The sequence below is a fragment of the Sus scrofa genome, chromosome 4 (genome assembly GCF_054392235.1).
Source record: "Sus scrofa isolate SSC_HxYL_T2T_F1_AM1 chromosome 4, Sscrofa_HxYL_maternal_Yorkshire_Landrace_v2.0, whole genome shotgun sequence".
Taxonomy (NCBI): Eukaryota; Metazoa; Chordata; class Mammalia; order Artiodactyla; family Suidae; genus Sus; species Sus scrofa.
The window spans coordinates 20,285,074-20,304,487 of NC_139386.1; the positions used below are offsets into that span (position 1 = coordinate 20,285,074).

At 40.9% G+C, this 19,414-nt stretch overlaps 1 protein-coding gene across 7 annotated transcripts in view; it reads left to right on the forward strand.

The window, feature by feature from the left end:
• Nucleotides 1-19,414, forward strand: part of SAMD12 (sterile alpha motif domain containing 12) — a 427,734-nt gene that overhangs the window by 45,544 nt on the left and 362,776 nt on the right. For 2 of the 7 annotated variants that reach the window (XM_085021822.1, XM_085021820.1), the window contains exon 3: nt 18,794-18,884. The exons of the other annotated variants lie outside the window; for them this stretch is intronic. In XM_085021822.1, the coding sequence (XP_084877948.1) occupies nt 18,879-18,884 (6 nt within the window). In that variant the 5' untranslated portion in view covers nt 18,794-18,878. The remainder of the gene's footprint in view (nt 1-18,793; nt 18,885-19,414) is intronic. 7 annotated transcript variants of the gene reach the window in all.

The following is a 19,414-nucleotide window of genomic DNA, read 5'->3' on the forward strand; positions in this document are numbered from 1 at the left end:
CTCAGGTAACCATTTAGAAGAGGGGCTTGCAAGCTTTTACCATAAAAGGTCAGATAGTAAATGGCTCTGCATGGTTGGTATTGCTGTCCCCATCTAACTTTGAGGAAGTGGATGCATTTTATGGAGCTGGTTACGTAGTGGACCTGTGGTTTAGATGCATGCTGCATGTCTTCACTGCTACCCATTGTCTTGGCCGTGCCTCAGTCAGTATCAGGTGTGGGACAGCTTGGCTTTAGTTACTGCACACCCAGTTTTCTGGAGAACTGTTGGGAGAGGGTGGGAGGTAGAAAAGTATATTTGAAATCATTTTTAAAAAACACTCTGCTTTCTCTTCTTTCTTCTCTATAAATATACAAATGGCTACAGATTATGTTCTGCTTGGATCCAAGTTGCCAAAAGTTAATGGTTGTAAAAGAAAAAAACACTGTAGTAAGACATAAGTCACTTAAAACTGCCATGATATATTGCTCATGAAGAGAAAGATCTTATAATAATAATAGTTTTCAAATGTTGCTTTCACATGTGACCTTACACATCTACTGTTACAGACTGCTTGGGCCGCTGTAACAACACACGATAGACTAGGTAGCTTCAATAACTGGCATGTGTTTCCACAGTTCGGGAGGTGGGAAAGTCCAAGGTCAAGTGGCAGCCAATTTGGTTCCTGGTGAGAACCCTCTTCCTGACTTGTAGATGGACCCTCTGGCTGTGACCTCACATTGGTGGAGAGAAAGTGAGCTCTAGTCTCTCTCCCCTTTCTTTTTCTTTTCTTTCTTTTTTTTTTTTTTTTTTGGTCTTTTTGCTATTTCTTTGGGCCGTTCCCGCGGCATATGGAGGTTCCCAGGCTAGGGGTTGAATCGGAGCTGTAGCCACCGGCCTACGCCAGAGCCACAGCAACGCAGGATCCGAGCCGCGTCTGCAACCTACACCATAGCTCACGGCAATGCCGGATCGTTAACCCACTGAGCAAGGGCAGGGACCGAACCCGCAACCTCATGGTTCCTAGTCGGATTCGTTAACCACTGCGCCACGACGGGAACTCCTCTCTCCCCTTTCTTAAAGTGACACTAATCCTATCCTGGGGCCCCACTCTTTTGGCTTCATCTAAACCTGATTATCTCCCAGACACCCTACCTCCAAATACCGTCCACTCTGGGGGTTAGGGCTTCAACCTATGGATTTGGGAGGGGCCACAAACATTTGGTCCAGAATACATACCAACCGCATTTTGGTCAAGTGGCTGAGTGTTAAATCACTCTTTGGCTGAAGTTGAATATCATCGTCATAGAATGAATGTCTGGTGTATAAGAATCTGTAATATTAGTAAGAATACCTATTTATTACAACCTAATTAAAATTGTACCAAGCAGATTTTTTTTTTTTTTTAAATTGGCATTGTAGTGTAGTGGTAATAATTTCCCAGAGCTGTCAACTCCTGTGGTTTTTATGTTGTACACTTGTGGTACTGAAAATATACTCTTTCAACTCAGGTCAGTGAAAGAGCAACATAGATTTTTGTCAGACTCTGATGCTACAGGGTCGTGCTAATGGTGCTATTCTCAAGTCATTAAACTTTCCTCCTCTCCAATGACAACTGACTTAAAAAAGACCTCAACTCTTGGGCTTGCCATCTTGGCTGAAGCTCATAAGGCAGTTTCATTGAAAGGATTCCATAAACCAAAGCTTTGGGCTATATTTAAGGAAGATGCTTTTTAAAAGTCTTCAAGACCAAGCTTAATTTTGTTGCCATTCCTGTGGTTTCCTTTCTTTAAAGATATGTGCACAGTATTCGTTATAAAACGTGGGTTTCAATTCAGCAGCCAGAATGATCTTGTTAATGTGCGAGTCAGATCGTGTTATTCCTCTGCTCAGACTCTTGTAAACACTCCTCATTTGACTAAAATTAAAAGCCAGAGTCCTTTTGGTGTCCTACCAGGCCCTGCATGATCTGGTCCCTGGCAAGTCACTTGTGTCATCTGCTGCTACATATACTCTTCCAGGTTCAGGCTGCTCCTGGATCCAACCAGCCATCTTCACATCCCAGAGCCCATGTACTGGCTGTTCCCTCTGCCTGCAATTTCTTTTTCTCAGGATGCATAAGGCTCACTCCTTCAAACCTTTGCTCTAGCATAACCTCCTCAGTGAGGCTTCCTGCACCATTTGGCCTTTCTCAATGCTTCTGATCCCCTGGCTCTTGGGTTATTCTCCCTCCCCTACTCAATATATCCATCACTTTCTAAAGCAGTATCATCTTATGTCTTACATGTATTTTTTTTTTTAGGTCATCCACTAAAGTGTAAAAGTGTAGACTCGGAGGATAGGGACCAGTTTTGTGTTTTGATAGATCCCTTAGACTCATAACCATTCTTGGTACACCATAGGGGCACAATTATTTGTTGTTTACATGAATTACTGTAATCAGTGTGCCTTTAATTTTCACCTGGCTGATAAGCTCCCCCCTACCCCCACCCCACTTTTTAGGACTGCACCTGTGGCATATGGACGTTCCCAGGCTAGGGATCGAATCGAAGCTGCACCTGCTGGCCTACATACACCACAGCCACAGCAATGTGGGATCTGAGCTGCATTTACAACCTACATCACAGCTCACACGATGCTAGATCCTTAACCCACTGAGCGGGGCCAGGGATCAAACCCCTATCCTCATGGATACTAGTTGGGTTTGTTACTGCTGAGCCACAGCAGGAACTCCCCTGGCTGATAAACTTTTAATATAAAAAAGGAGACTTTTTATAAGTTACATGAAATTTCCTACTTTTATTATTGGACAAGGTATTTTCATTTGGCAACAATAGCCCAAAGAACATCCCTATTTTTGTGACTAACAGGGCTGCAATGAGATGATCAGATATGTAAGTAACCTACGTGATCAAACGATCATTAATTTCACAAGGTCGGGGTTGCCAAAAGTAAAGTTGAAATAGCGTTTGGCTGCTTGGCCTGCCAGAAACCAAGGCTGAAGCCAAATCCTAATAGAATTTTGGCCCAATGCCACACCAAAGCCAAACTTTATCTATTCTTTATATAGTTAAGCAATTTAGCTCCTAAATGCGCTCATGTCTGAATTGCACATTGTGTAATTTGTTTGGGGGGCAGGGAGAAATCTGATAAGGGCTTTTCTCACTTTGTACTAAATAGATAAAGAAGGGTTAACCCTATACATACTTGGACAGTGGTACCTTTTTAGAGGTAGCCAGAACTTAAACAGAAGACAGAAAGGCATCAAAGAATGTTTTGTCAGGAAGAATGTTTTTTGCTTGTTTGTTTTAAATAAATTTTATTAGAGTATAGTTGACGTAGAAAGTTGTGTTTGTTTCAGGTGTACAGCAAAATAAATCAGTTGTACATATACATATACCCATTCTTTTGCAGATTCTTTTCCCATATGGGTTACTATGCAGTACTGAGAGGATTACCCTGTGCTATGCAATAGGTCCTTTACCTATCTACTTTATATATAATAGTATGTATATGTCAATCCCAACCCCCTAATTTATCCCTCCCACCCTATATTTCCCCTTTGGTAACCATGAATTTGATTTCAAAATCTTTCAGACTATTTCTGTTTTGTAAGTTCTTTTGTGTAATTTTTTTGTTAGATTCTATAGATTAGAGATCTCATGTGATATCTCTCTTTGACTTCACTTAGTATAATAATTTCTAGGTCAATCCATGTTGCTGCAAATGGCATTATTGCATGCTTTTTAATGGCTGAGTAATAGTTCATTGTGTATATGTACCACATCTTCTGTATCCAGTCTTCTGTTGATAGACATTTAGGTTGTTTCTTGGCTACTGTAAATAGTGCTGCAGTGAACATGGAGGTACATGTATCTTTTTGAATTATGGTTTTCTCCAGGTAGAGAAGTTATCTGGAGAAATATAGTTATTTCCTAGGAGTGGAATTGCTGGATCGTATGGTAGTTTATATTTAGTTTTTTTAAGAAACCTCCATATTGTTTTCCATAGTGATTGTACCAGTTTACATTCCCACCAACAGTGTAGAAGGGTTCCTATTTCTCCACACCCATTTCTCCAGCATTTATTGTTTGTAGAGTTTTTTGATGATGGCCATTCTAACTGGTGTGAGGTGAAACCTCACTGTAGTTTTGATTTGCGTTTCTCTAGTTGATGTTTCTCTAGCAATGTTGAGCATTTTTTGTGTGTTTCTTGGCCATGTGTATATCTTCTTGGGAGAAATGTCTCTGTAGTTCTTCAAGCAGAACATTCTTAAGGAGGATATGTGATCTCATTATTTTGATTTCTCTTTACATAGTAAAAAGCACAGACTCTGGGACCTGGGGTCCGATCGCTATTCTACCCTGCTAGTTACTACCTGTATAACCTGGGGCTAGTTTCTTGTCCTTCCTTTCTCTGTCCAGTAGAGATAGGCCTAGTACCTATCTCACTGGGTGGTTGTTTGTATCATTGGAATTTATATATAAAGTGTTTCTAAGGGCTCCTGGCATATACTAAGCATGCTATTAAGTTTGCTGCCATTGCTGTTCTTAATTATTATTTTCAGAAAATATTTTGGCAAGACAGATTACAGAAAATACTTTTTTTTTTTTTTTTTTTTTTTTAAAGCCGGTGTTTCAAATTGGTTGCCTGCAGCCATATTGGGTTTACTAACAAGTTTTGTTTGCCCACAGGAACTTAAAGTTTAATCTTCAGCAGTGGAAAAACCCTGAAGTTCTTCATTTAAATGCTCCAGATTTCCCACTTCTCTTGAAAAATTTTTAAAAATCTGGAAATAAGCCTAAATTTGTACCAGCTGGAGTTGTCAGCAGCTGCACTTTTAGATGAGCTGCCTCTCCACGTTGGTTCTGTCTCTGGCCCTCTTCACTCATGAGGTTTCCTGCTAGGTTTCTGTAGGGAGTTTGTTTTGTGACCTTTGGGTATTGGACACTGACATAGTATAAAACGTACAGTTAACCCTCCCTTTTTTAGTGAGAATGGCTTTTGTCGCTGTAAAATGCATGTCATTCTACATTCAAAGTATGTATTAGACCCCTTCTCTGGTGATACTATATTGAGGAAGGCAGAGTGGAAACTGGATCTCAAAACATGTACTATGATGAAAGCTCTAATATATATTTGCCAGGAAACCAACGGAGATTTTGAGAAACCGAGATAGAAAATAAAGATGGCATAGAAGATGGGAGGGGGAAGGAAGGATATTTTCTGCAATGAAACCTAAATGTTAGACAAGAGCAGCCCTGTTAAACGATGGGCCAAGAACCCTTCCTGGAGCAGGATCAGCTTGTGCCAGGACCCCAAAGTAGGGAAGAATGTCTCCTGCTGAGGGGTGGAAAGAGACCAGTGTGGCAGATGTATAGTTAGCTCAAGAGCACATTGGAGAGATACTGTGGTTTTGCCTGAATATCATATTTAGTGCAATGGAGGAATCAGTGAAGGGTTTCAGATAGGGGAGAGGCTTACAAAGAGAAAACTCAGGCTCCCAGAGGGTTGGTGAGAAGCTGTCAAGAGGAGAGGTGGGGAGGCAGGGAAGTGGCTGCTGGAGCTGATGGATCATGTCTTGGGCCAGGGTGATCCCAGCAGAGCTGGATAGAAGAGGGCCAAGTTGAAGTTCATTTTGAAGATGGAAGTGGTAAGATGTGATTAGGTGTGACCTATGGGGCAAAGGGAGGAATTGGGGCTGACTCCTAAGATGCTGGCTTGAGCAGTGAACTGGGCCTTGCAGTTATTTATTAAGATGGAGAAAAATGGCAAGCGGGGGGGGAATGTTAATGGGGAAGATTGGGGGTGAAATTGGGAGTTTGACTATAGTAATTTTATGATTTTTAAGTTGCATCCATGAGGAAATGTCAAGTAAGCCATTAAACTTGGGAATCCATGTGTCCAAGAGAGGTCTTAGCCAGAGCTGTAGATAAGAGGTCACGTCTGTCACACTGCTGTGGTTATCTGTGTGTGTGTGTGTTGGGGTGGGGGGAAACATATAGAAACCAAGGGATTTTTCATTGGTCCTTACTTGTTGGAGGTTTAATCTCTTTGATTTCCCTGCCTCTGCTGCTTCTTTGATACTTGTTTTTGCCCTGTCATCATTGAGCTTTGATGAGCCTAAGGACAAGACTGGTTTGGAGGGTCATGGCATGGCATGAAAGCACTTGGGTAGAAACAGCTCATCTTAACCTTTTTTTTCCTCAGCCTAATATTTTTACGTCCCCCACCCACAATCATATCTGCTTACTTTTAGCTCGTTTTATAGATTTAGTGAAAAGAGGCCAGTCCATTGCGTAGCCAGTTAGAAAAGGGGAGCAGTAGGGTTTCTAGGGGTGAACAGCTGGTAGGTTTTAAGCCTTTAAGATCTATTAACTTTCTGTAGGGACGAGAAGGTGTATCTCTTCTTTGTTAGCTCTGTCTTTGTAGTTGTCTCTTGTGTTCGCTGTTATCTACTCTCCTCCTATGCTCCTGGAAGACAGCACTTCCCAGCGTCCCAGAATGTCTAGCTCTAGACAGTAGCTGTGAGAGAAACATGCGGCCCTAACAGGGCAGCAAAAACCCTGGCGCAAACCTCTAGCTCCCTTTTCCCTTCCCAGGGAGTGTGGTGGCCACATGTTCAGATGGCGGAGCACAAGCACAGAGTCAAAGGGACTTTGATCAAGTCACCATGTAGAGGACAACTGCCAGGAGCCGAAGAAATAAACTTTCATTGTGTCCCAAGAGTTGGAGGAATGTCTGTTACTGCAGCATAAGCCTAGCCCAACCAGTTTAATGAAGGTGGCATCTGGGAACAAGGCCTTAGCGTTTGCCCCAAACCTAAGCTCCTCATAGGCAGGCATCTTGTTGAACTGCAAGCCAAGTGCAACCTGACAAAGATGAGTGTTCTTAACACTCTCCAGTCAGTGCTGGTCTTGACTTTGTTCTCAGCAGGTGGAGGCCATCAGTGCCCTTTGCACTCTGAACTACCGAATGACAATTAACCTGCTATTTGAAGGTTTTAGAGCTTTTCCCCTGGATCCTAGCGATGGTTACCGATGTCAGGACATTGGACGTTGTGGGGCACATCCCCCTACTGCCCTGATTGGTGTTGGTATGTAACTGACAGCAATTAGCCACCGTTCCCATCTCAATGTGATGCTGTGATTTCCTTTTGCTCATGCTTTCTTCTAGAATGAGTCACGAAGTGCTCCGCACTTGTAACCGGTTTACATTGTTGGGCTTAATTTAGAGATGAATATTGTTTTTCCCATTGTTGTGTGTGTGTATGTGTATTAATCCATTTAAGCAATTATTTTGTTTTAGAGACACTGACCTCTTTTTCCCCTCCAGAATGCAAACATGGGCTATTTTGTGATATAGGTATCTCTTAGAATGTGCACATTGACTTTGAGACAAAAGTGCTTCTCCTTGAATGACCCCTTTCCCTCTTGGGCTTACTTGCCTAATATTTATTGGCAACATCTGGGGTTTAATGCCATGAGGTTATTTGCAGCAGTGCTCATTAGTGCACTTCTGTGAGTCATGGCAGTTTCTAGCCAACTCTGCCATTTCGTTGGGAGGATGATCCCCAGTGGAACCCCAAGATTTGCAGCTTTTTCTCGGGAAGCAGAAGGCTTGTGTGCCTTGATGGAAAATCCAGAAAACAGAGGGTTAAAGAGTGGTTCTATTCAGCCTGGATGTTAGGAATCATCTCATCCAGCCATCTTGTTTTACTCGAGAGAAAAGTGACGGGCAAAGAAGAGGGATGACTTTCAGAAACCCGTAAGAAATACGTTAGAAGCTGAAGTTAGGAGTCATGTGTTTTTGCACTGGTTCTGTTTATTGCTGTATCATGGCTTTTCTGTCTTAATCCAATACTTAATCCAAATATTTATGGGAAAGAAGCTTTCTTTGTTCACAGATCATTGCTTAGATTTTTCTTTCAGGGAAGACAAATGTGAGAAAGCTCAAGATGTATCGAGTTTGGAAGTTCCCGTCATGGCACAGCAGAAACAAATCTGACTAGGAACCATGAGGTTGCCGGTTTGATCCTTGGCCTCTCTCAGTGGGTTAGAATGGCGCTGCCATGAACTGTGGTGTAGGTTGCAGACGCAGCTCAGATCTGGTGTTGCTGTGGTATAGGCCGGTGGCTACAGCTCCAATTAGATCCCTAACCTGGGAACCTCCATATGCCATGGGTGCAGCCCTAAAAAGACACACACACACAAAGATGTATTGAGTTTGGGTATTTTCGGCATTTTCAGGTTTTGCCCACCTCCTTCCTGGATCTCTTTGGAGCCATTCCCTGGTTAGAGCAGGGGGAGAAACTGCCTTCAGCTTTATGCGCTGGGCATGATTGATGATGGCTACTAATCAGAGTGGAATGAAAACCTGCAACAACTTGGATGGACTTGGAGGATATTACACTAAGTGAAATAAGTCAGACAGATAAAGACAAATACTATATGTTTTCACTTATATATGGACTCTTAAAAACTAGTAAATATATATAACAGAGGAAAGGCTCACAGAAACCAGTCTAGTGGTTATCAGTGGGAAGAGGGGTAAGACAGGAGTAAGGGGTTAAGAGACTATGTGTGAAATACATAAACTCCAAGGCTAGATTGTACAGCACAGAGAATATGGCCAATACTTTATAATAACCATAAGTGGAGTATAATCTTTAAAATCTTCGAGTCACCTCATAAATTTGTTGTATACCTGAAACTTATATAATATTGTAAATCAATTCTACTTGAATGAAAATGTTAAATAAAATATTAATAACTTTTTTAAAGGATAGGAACTCCTGCAGCTATTAAAAGTGATTTCCAGGCTCATGTATGTATTTCCACTCTTTTAAAAATATACGTAGTATTTGATAAATACACAATAGCATATAAAAATATATGAATATATATATATATATGACTAATAATAAAATTAGCACTGATCAAGTTCCTGTCATGGCTCAGCAGTAATGAACCCAGCTAGTATCTATGAGGATGCACGTTTGATCCCTGGCCTCACTCAGTGGGTTAAGGATCTGGCATTGCCTTGAACTGTGGTGTAAGTTGCAGATGGAGCTTGGAGCTCCAGCTCCAATTCCATCCCTAACCTGGAAACTTCCATATGCGGTGGGTGCAGCCCTAAAAAGAAAAAAAAAAAAAATTGCACTGGCGAATCCACTACCATACTTGTGGAAGTCTGCTCACTTTTTTTTTTTTTTTTTTTTTTTTTTTGTCTTTTGTTGTTGTTGTTGTTGCTATTTCTTGGGCCGTTCCCGCGGCATATGGAGGTTCCCAGTCTAGGGGTTGAATCGGAGCTGTAGCCACCGGCCTACGCCAGAGCCACAGCAACGAGGGATCCAAGCCGCGTCTGCAACCTACACCACAGCTCACGGCTCACGGCAACGCCGGATCGTTAACCCACTGAGCAAGGGCAGGGATCGAACCTGCAACCTCATGGTTCCTAGTCGGATTCGTTAACCACTGCGCCACGACGGGAACTCCTCTGCTCACTTTTAAACTCATCCTCTCTAGGGTACTCTGGGATTGGCTGACTCCCTTAGCCATATCCTTTTTTTTTTTTTTTTTCTTTTAAATTTTTTTTTCTTTCTGTAAAATGCTGCTGAGTAAACATGTATACGTGTCCTCTGTGTTTAAAACCACAATTACAACGATCTATTTTTATTGTTACCTTTTAATTTTAGTCCTCAAATATGTGATTTCCATGATTGTCTTCTCAGCCCTGTTGTGGTCTTTCGTACTGTTTCTCTCTGGGCAGTGTCTGAGCAGATGACCATCAGGTCCTGATCTCCTGACCTGACTTCTCTCCTGAGGTCTCTCCTTTTATTTCCAGCTGCCTGGTGGACAGGTTCCCTGGGACCTACTGCAGTTGCATCAAAAGGAATTTTACAGAGGAAGGCTGCATCCCTTCTTGGGCAACTTATAAGCTTTTGACACAAAAATCAAGGGGGAAAAATCTAGTGTATATTACAGTAGATGGCAATCAAGCATCAAGCCCCTTTCTCATCCGTCCGGCTTTTTTTTTTTTTTTTTTTTTTTTTTTGCCTTTTACACTTTTTTTTTTTAAATTGTTATTTCCCCAATACAATTTCTTTTTCTACTGTACAGCATGGTGACCCAGTTACACATACATGTACACATTCTATTTTTGCACATTATCATGCTCCATCATAAGTGACTAGACATAGATAGTTCCCAGTACCACACAGCAGGATCTCATTGCCAATCCATTCCAAAGGCCATGGTTTGTATCTGTTAACCCCAAGCTCCCCAACCACCCCACTCCCTCTCCCTCCCCCTTGGCAACCACAAATCTATTCTCCAAGTCCATGATTTTCTTTTCTGTGGAAAGGTTCATTTGTGCCTTCCGCTAATTTTTAAGGATGGTGTTCCTTTTTAGAAATGCTGCATTACTTGTTTAAGATTACATTTCTAAATTACCTTTTATACTCCATTACTGAGTATCAATTTCTATATAGACTGGGTAGGATTTTTTTTTTAATATTTTATAGCCTTCTGAACAAAATTTATTAATCAGAGAGCCCCATGAACCATAAACTTTAATACACTAATTTCTTTTACTTCAAGTTGGGAGTTGTAATTTAACATTTGGCTTCCTTTATTAAAGAAGGCAGCTTTAAGACAATGATTATAACCCTAGAGTTAAAGTTTGAGATATTTATAAATGGTTTTAATTCCTATTTTAAATCCTGCAGAGGAACAATGCAGATATAACTTAAAACATAAAAAGTTGCTTTTCTTAAAAAGTCGTTCTTACCAGATACATGAATAAAAAGACTTATTTGCTATGCATTATCAAAAGTTTAAGTTTTCTTAAAATTGGGCCTTAAATCTCATTGTTTCATCAAAAAATGAAAGAAATTTCACTTTTAGTCTAGTTGCTTCCATTTCTGTTTTTATCTCTGTGTTGGCTTTTGTGGGATCTGAAGCATATGTAGTTTTGGAATTTTGCTACACAATTTTAACTGCAAAAATTAATATTGGTATTAACCATTTTAGAACAATAAAACACAAAAACTGCACATCTGAAAGAGCTGATAAATATCACAAACATCACATAATCCAGAAAAAAATTTTATAGCTGATTATATAGTACTTTTTTTCTGTTCATATTTTGACTGCTTGCTCATTGGCTGCCTTTCCCTAAAACATTGATTTCATAATATTTTCTATAGGAAGAATAGAAAGATAATTAAACCTTTCCTCTGGGATGTTTGACCACAATGTGTTGGTATTTGTGATTCTGCCTTGGTATCATATGACCTCTCCTACAAACCTACTTACCGGTTGTAGTAGGGATATATGCATGAGCCCTAAGACCAAAATCATAATAAATCCTGTTTCCTAAGATTTGCTACAAAGGCAAAAAAAATAAGTTCTGTTTATAATATGTCATATTGTCAAGTCTCTTAAATAGGGTTCTTTTGACCTAGTGTCCATGAGAAATAGATTTTCAGCTTTCAGTTTTCCATGTGTAACTATCAGAATAATTTTCCAAAGACTAGTGCCTTTCTTCATTACATTTCAAAACATGCTTCCTCTGCTATGCGTGTACTTCTGGTGTCAGTCAACTCTGAGTCCATGCAGGTGAGAGGGTGGTAGAGGTGTTTTGAGAGGTCATTATGTACTGAGGTGACTAGTAATAACTTAACTAGGCATGGAAGCTAACCATGTAATGCCATGCAGACTTTATAAATACCTCTTACTAAACCCAAACTTAACTTGGATCTGCCTCAAGTTCTCTGGGCTGAATTTCCAAAATGTCTGGATTTTCTGACACTGCCCAACATGAGGAAGGCGTGAATAGAAAGAGAAAGTTATGTTAAGCAACTATGGATGAAAAACTTGATCATAGAAAATGTCACAAATTTTAACAAAATAAATGATTGTGTGAGTCCACAGGTGAGTCCCTGAACAGATGAGATGCTTCCCTGGCTTGAATTATGTTTGCCCCTATTTCACTTTCGATATGTAGGATGATTCATAAAAACCACTAACTTTCTGAATTGTATCTACCTCAATTCACTGTGGATGACATGGTATTAGTGCATATTATTGCTTTTTGAGGTTTTATTCAGTTTGTGCTTTAAAATAAAAATTTATTGGAACTCTGGTAACAAAGAGCCCCTAATGGAAAATGGAATTTTAAAAAAACCTATTAGATTTACTTTACAGAAATTGGTTTACTATTAAAAGGAATGATTTTGTATATTCATTCAGGGAGTATAAAACACCAGTGATGCCATGTGTGTTGCTTCTATGCAAAGTAAGTGGGAGGAGAGAGTGTTTTTAGTTACAGCAAACAAGTGTACAACAGTTACACCATGTGCCAGGTGCTGCTTCAAGTGCCTCTCCTGTGTGACCATGTCTAGTTCTGGCAGAACTGCACATAGCAGATAAACTGAAAGCCCCCCCCCCCACCGCCCCATATCAAGAATTTCTAGGTGAAATACAACAAAATTCCTAGTAAATGCCTGGCAGAGGTTCTAAGGGAAGGTAAAGGAAGCCACCAAATACTCGAAACAGGAAGGGGACTGAAAACTAGGAGGTGACAATCGGGAAGCGCTCTGTGATGCCCTTGGTAGAAGGTCAACACTTGGGTTATAAAGCTCATGTGAAGTTAGAAGTGAGAGAGTTGGAACTGCTCCCCCTCCATAAGATAAGAACTCTGAAAAGGCTGTATTCTCTGAGCCAGGGTGTTCTAAAGAGTCTTTGCCCTCATACAGGAAAGCAGAAGGAAATGGATCTGTCTTTCTCTGGGTCCTGGATAGGAAAAGAAAAGTCATCCTAGAAAAACTTGGACTTAAGTACCTGATTTCCTGTGAATTTGAAATTTATATTTGTAATTCCCATGTGTTCCAGGAGCTGCAGGCTGAGAAATTAACTCCCAAATTAGTTTTGTGTTCGTAATAGCCTTGGGAAAAGTCCAAGACCCCAAATCTGCTCTGGAGGGAGTCTTTTTGAGATATTAGGGAATCAATAAATAACTCTCTTTCTCCTGACTTGGGACCCAACTAAATCATAACGAGGCAGGTGTCAATTGGAATTTCACCTCTATGCCTGACACATCTGGTTGGATAGTGCGCAGCATGAGCTCACTAGGACTTCACTCTCAAACCTGATCAACTTCTTCCTTGAGTCTTAGCTCAGCTTTATTATAATTGCTAATCGCCCACATGAGACAGACCGTTCATAGAAATCCCCGAAAGATTGTAGGTGGTCTTGCAGTCATCTTTGTCCCTAAATAATTGCAGAAGGAGTAATCCACCAGTAATATGGAACAGTTCTAAAGCTGCATGCACCTAATAAAATGGTCTCGGGATCTATAAGTAAATCAAATAGAGAAATGGGCAAATTCACAATCACAGAAAAAAAGCTTCAACTTCCTTTTCTTGGTAATTGAGACCCTAGGTGGACCAGTATTAGAAAGGACATAGAAAATACAAAACAAGTCAGTAAAGAATCTTGATGTCATAGACAAAGTCAGAACCTTGGACTAAAAAGAAATACTTTCTGTTTGTATATATGAGCCAGTAAGCTACAGGTGACAGAATGAAAGTTATACGTGCATTTACATCCTTGCATAGAAACTCTGGGTTGTGAAAGAAGATATTTACATAAATGTTAAGTATAGGATTGTTTATAATACAAAAAAACCCCAAATGCCCAGAAGTAGAAGACCAGATAAATGGATTGTGTTCATATAAGGAATACTAAATGTTAGTTAAAACGACTGGACTAGAATTATCTGACTTAAAATGGGTAGGTCTCATAAAGGTGAGTGTCAAATTGTAGAATAACATATGTAGCATAATGACGTTAATGTTAAGTTAAAATGTAAAAACCATAGTATTCATGGGTACGTAAATCATTGCCAATTGGTAAGTGATATGTGTACATACTGGAAGGAGCAAGGAAGGGGAACACGTTTTACAAAAGTTCTTCTGACTGAATTTTTTTGTTGTTGCTGTTAAAAGCAATTCTCGAAGATGATGCTTGGGCGTGTGGGAGTGACATTTTCAGCTCTGGAATATAAAGGGATGAGTGTTGGATCTTTGAGAATATATAAAAAAAAAATCATACTCTAAATATAATTGTTTTCCTTTTAAATCTTTACCGTTTCCCCATAAGGTGATGGGTAGGTAGATTTCTATTCCCCCCGTTTTAAAGATAATACCAATGAGCCACAAGAGGGAGAACCCCAAATCTAAATTCCACACCTTTGGCTCAGAGTTCTATCCATAATTATTCTACTCTGACATTTTCTACTTCCCCATTCTCAGAATGTGATTTCATTCTTTTTTCAAAGCCAGTGTAGTAGAACATAACTAATGATGGGGTACTCACTGGAAATCACCAAGTATCAAGAATTGGTGGAGTTCCTGTTGTGGCTCAACAGGTTAGGAGCCTGACATAGTGTCCGTGAGGTTGCAGGTTCAATCCCTGGCCTCACTCAGTGAGTTAAGGATCCGGCCTTCCCGCAAGCTGTAGCTTGGATCCAGTGTTGCTGTGGCTGTGGTGTAGGCTAGCAGCTGCAGCTCTGATTCGACCCCTAGCCTGGGAGCTTCCATATGCCACAGCTACAGAAACATCAGGAAAGGAATTCTTCAGTATATGTCCTAAAAAAATAAATAAATAAAAGGTAATTGCACCCGTAAAAGCGCTTAAAAAATCACTTTACTATGTAGTGAATTGACACAGCGCTGGAGGAAGCAGTCATGGTCACTGCGCAGTTTCATGTTGCAGTGAGAACAGGCTGCCTTGGTTGTGATCACACTAATTACAGTATAGCAAACATTTTCTTGTGGTTTCTTTCTCTGTTCAGGTAAACGTAATGATAAACACATAACGGGGCTCCACCTCACTGGATGTGTTATTTAGTAGAAATAGGGAAATGCACAACATGCTCCTGTGGAGAATAGATCTCTTATTTAAATTGTATGATATTAATATTTTTGAATATTGGTTGTCAACACAGGCTGTCTAATTCATTTAGTTGTGTGATTCATTGAGAAAAGGCTTTATATCTACTGTCCCTGTGTCAGTGGGAAGGAAGACAAGGTGGTTGTTGTTACGTCTCTAGTACAGAGTAATGCACTGGAGGAAGTCCGGCTGGCTTCATTTGGGAGTGGGGCGGGGGAATGAAAAGGAAGAACACTGTTATTTTAGGGAAATGTTTTGAGGAATTTAGTGTATTTTTTTCTGGCACCCACTCAGAAAAATACTGTAAGCAAACTGTGAAACTTGGGTAGGAATGTCCTAGTCGTCTCATTAGCAATTTAAACAAAACTAAGACTCGAACGCAAGTGTAAAGATAAACAACATCAGGAAAGGAATTCTTCAGTATGTCCTGAGAAAGTTGTCATTGAAATGAGTTTATCATTAATTGATTTGTGTACTTGGTGTGCTTGTTTTGTTTTACTCTTACATTTGCTGTGTTAAACAGATGAATGTCAGCTCTTTTGTACTTAGCAAATTAGTGATTCTTCCCCCCTCCACCAAATCCCTGATTGGTCACTTTAGGTATGACTCACCCTGTTGAAAATGCACAAACATAGCAAAAAAATGGTACATTAGTCAGAGTTCTCTGGAGAAAACCAATAAAATGACATAGATCTATACACCCAGGCACCTGTCTACTTACTTTGGTACCTGCCTACCTACCTACTTAAACATTTAGAGATTGCCTGGGTAAGGAAATGACCTGTGATTGTGGGGCCTGGCAAGTTCAAACTGTGCAGTTTTGAGGCAGGCTGGAAACTTATGCAGGGTTTATCATTTGCAGGTTTGAGGCAGAATTTTTTTCTTTGAGAAGCCTGAGTCTTTGCCCTTAGGGCGTTCAACTGATTGGATGTGACCCACCTACACCAAGGAGGGTGTATTAAGCCCTCCAGAGAAGCAGAATCAATAGGTTGGTTGCGTGTATGTATACATATACATATGTGTGTGTGTGTATATATATATATATATATATCATTAGCATAAGGAATTGGTTCATATGATTATGGAGTCTGAGAAGCCCCCAAATATTTGCATTTGGCAAACTGGAGAGTCAAAAAAGCTGATGATATAGTTCCAATCCAAAAACTGGTAAGCTCAACACCAAGAAGAGTCAGGATTTCAGTTTGAGTCTAAAGGCAGGAAAAGACTGAGAGTGCAATTCAGGGTGGTTGGTTGGAAAAGGTGCCCTCTTAACTCCTGAGAGGGTGGGCTTTACTGTTCTATTCAGGCCTTCACCCGACTGGTTGATGCAACTGATTACTTACATTAGGGAGGAAAATTGGCTTTACTCAGTCTGTGAACTCAAATGTCCACTTTATCAAAACATCCTCATAGACACACCTGGAATAATGCTTGACCAAATATCTAGGCACCTGCGACTCAATCAAGCATGAGATTAACCTTTTTTTTTTTCGCCATTGTTAAAAGTACTGGGACCGATGATTTGTGATTAAGATACTAGAAAGAGGGGAAAATATCCATTATCCCACCAGAAGTTGTTTCTTTTCCTCCAGTCTTTTATTTTTATTTTTATTTATTTATTTTTTTAGGACTACACCCCGAGGCATATGGAAGTTCCCAGGCTAGGGGTTGAATCAGAGCTGTAGCTGCTGGCCACAGCCACAGCCACAGCAATGTGAGATCCGAGCCACATCTTCGACCTACACCACAGCTCACGGCAACGCCAGATTCCTAACCCACTGAGCAAGGCCAGGGATCAAAACCCTCATCCTTGGGGATACTAGTCGGATGCATTTCCACTGCGCCACAACTGGAATTTCCTCTTCCAGTCTTTTAAATAAAAGGGTATATTTTAAAGCATCTTGAAAATGTTTGCAAAAATGTTTCGAATGTTTGAAAGCTTTTCTCTCTTTCACATGTTTGTCCTAGTGGTCAGAGCAAAAAGACCAAAATGGGCCCTGGGGCTCCCAGATGTTTGTCCAGTATCTGCGACTCACTAACTTCATCATTTGAGAAAGAGAATCCTCTTGAACCGCAGTTTTCTTCTGTTTATGTATTGTTTCGGTTTGGAGATCTCTAATGACCTTTTCAGCTTGAAAATGTTATTAATCTGGGATTTCTTAAGACTGTTACCCAACGCAAATCCATATGCGCGACGCACACTGAGGCCAAACAATACTGATAGATCAGAATTTGGAGCAGAGCAAGGTTGATTGCAGGGCCATGCAAGGAGATGGATGACTTGTGCCTCCAAAAGCCCTGAACTCCCTGAAGGCTTTCATCAAAGCCCTTTTAAAGGCAGGATGAGGGAGGGGCATTGTTAGTTGTCGCAGATTTCTTGGTGTGTTCCTGTAAAGCTCCAACAAAACAGATGTTATTCTCTGTTCTGCAAGTTTTTGTCTAAAAATGTAATACTCTTAAAGGTCATGGCCCTAAGAAGAGGCTGTGTATTTCAGGCTATAGGGAGCATCCTGTAGGCGGCATATTTTTGCAAAAGGAGCGGAGCCAGGACGACTTAGCACAAGTGACAGAGGACAAGAATTAAAGTAAGGTCAAAATAAAAAGAACAGATTCAATATAGAGTCAAAGTTGTTCTTCCCTATTACAAGAGGGGTGGGTAGGGGGTACCTGGTCCCGTCCATTATTCCATGCTGGAAGATTGGAAGTGGTGTACAGGGGAACAATGTTTAGTTTAATAATTCAGTATTTTACTGTGAGTTTGAACCAAATAGGATTTGCAAAAAAAAAATCAAGGCTTCCTGATTATTGATGCTTAGGACAAGGTGAAAACAAAAGGAATCATTTTAGTGAAAAATATTAAGAAAATATGTGTTTTATGCATGTATGGAGAAACATTAGAAATATTGCAAGCCTGGGATAGGTCCAATATACTCTATTAATTCATGAATCTAAGTTGATGTGCTCTTATGTTGCTTTTCATGAGACCCAGAAAGACCACAGTTCTCTTAGGAGAACAGTGTAGATGGTGATTTAACCATTTGCTTGACCTGCATTGAGTGTAACCTGACAACTACTGTGCCAGGTCCCAGGATCCTTGGGTGAGTGGTTGTGACTTAGACCTTTGGTAGCTTGTAGTCTCATGGGATGTCAGGAGTGCAAATGAGTAATTGTAACCTAGTATCATATCTGCAGTAGTGCAAGTATGTACTAGGGACCAGACTGGGGAGAGCAGAGAGGAAGGAGGCCACCTCTTCCATGGGAGCACCAGGGAAAGCATCGCTGCAATTATGCTTGACCTGGCTAACACATTGGGAATGGCCATTCCAGGTCTAGGGAATGGGCAGTCCGGAGGCTTTCAGCAGATTCTTGGGATTCTTGGTGTTTCCTGATATGTGTTTTCGTATAGGAAGAACCTACTAGAGAAGATGTTGTTTTCACTCTCTCTTCCCAGTTCCATGCCACAAGCCTGAGCTAATCTTGCAGTATTCATGGATTAGATTCTGGAACATTGGCCACCATCTCTGCACTCTCCTGCTACCTGGCTCAGGGCTTTTTTTTTCTTTCTCTCCTGAATGAGTCCTAAGTAAAAATCCGCATATCCTCTAAACATTCATTTTCAATATGGCTTTTGCTATTTTTAAAAAGGCAGAGAGAAGAAAAATGATTTTCATGATCTTGGATGAGGGAAGACTTTGTGGCCCTAATTAAATGCCTGAGTTTGGTTTTGTGTTTGCTGGGAGCCTACTGTAAAGCAAACCGATGTGGCCTTCTGTTCTGTTCCAGGCGCCAAGAGCTTGCTGGGCTGGGTTCCCACTGAGTCTGGTAATGCTTTCCTTCTGTCCCACCCTGTATTGCAGAGCTTCGGAGGCTGATGACATCACCTTGGATGATAAAGCTGTCCTCCAAAGGGTTACAAGAAGAGCTGCCAGAGTGGAGCAAGGGATGGAGGTGGGGGTGCAGAGGGGCTTGCTGCTCTGTCCAACGTTGTCATTGCATTTGCCTTCTTAAAAAAAAAAAAAAATCCTCTGTAGAAATAGGAGAGATTACACTTTTAAATGTGAAGTATTTTATGGGGCTAATTTATTGCTCCATTGCCGCCTGCCCTGCAAGCAGATCTGTTCATCTGTTCCCTTGACAGCCTGCAGATTTAAGTTTGCCTTGCCTCCCAGTGGGCCTCATCTGGACACCTTGGGAGCTGGTGGGAATCATGTATAAAGTAGGTGTGGGCTGCCAGGGAGAATCGTTTGATGCAGTGTTCCTCTGGTTGAAAATTTTCCTGTCAGGGCTGGGGGTTTACTGATGCTTCTCGCCATCCCATCCTCAATTCAATTGTTCAAAGCTCCTCATCGTTGTTTAAGTCCCATCTTCAGCGCCACCTCTTGCAGGCACCTTCCCTGACTGTATAAGGCGTGCACTTGGTAGCGTCACTTCTCAGTTGCCTCACTGCACTGCAGGCTGCGGGAAGGCAGGGATGATGG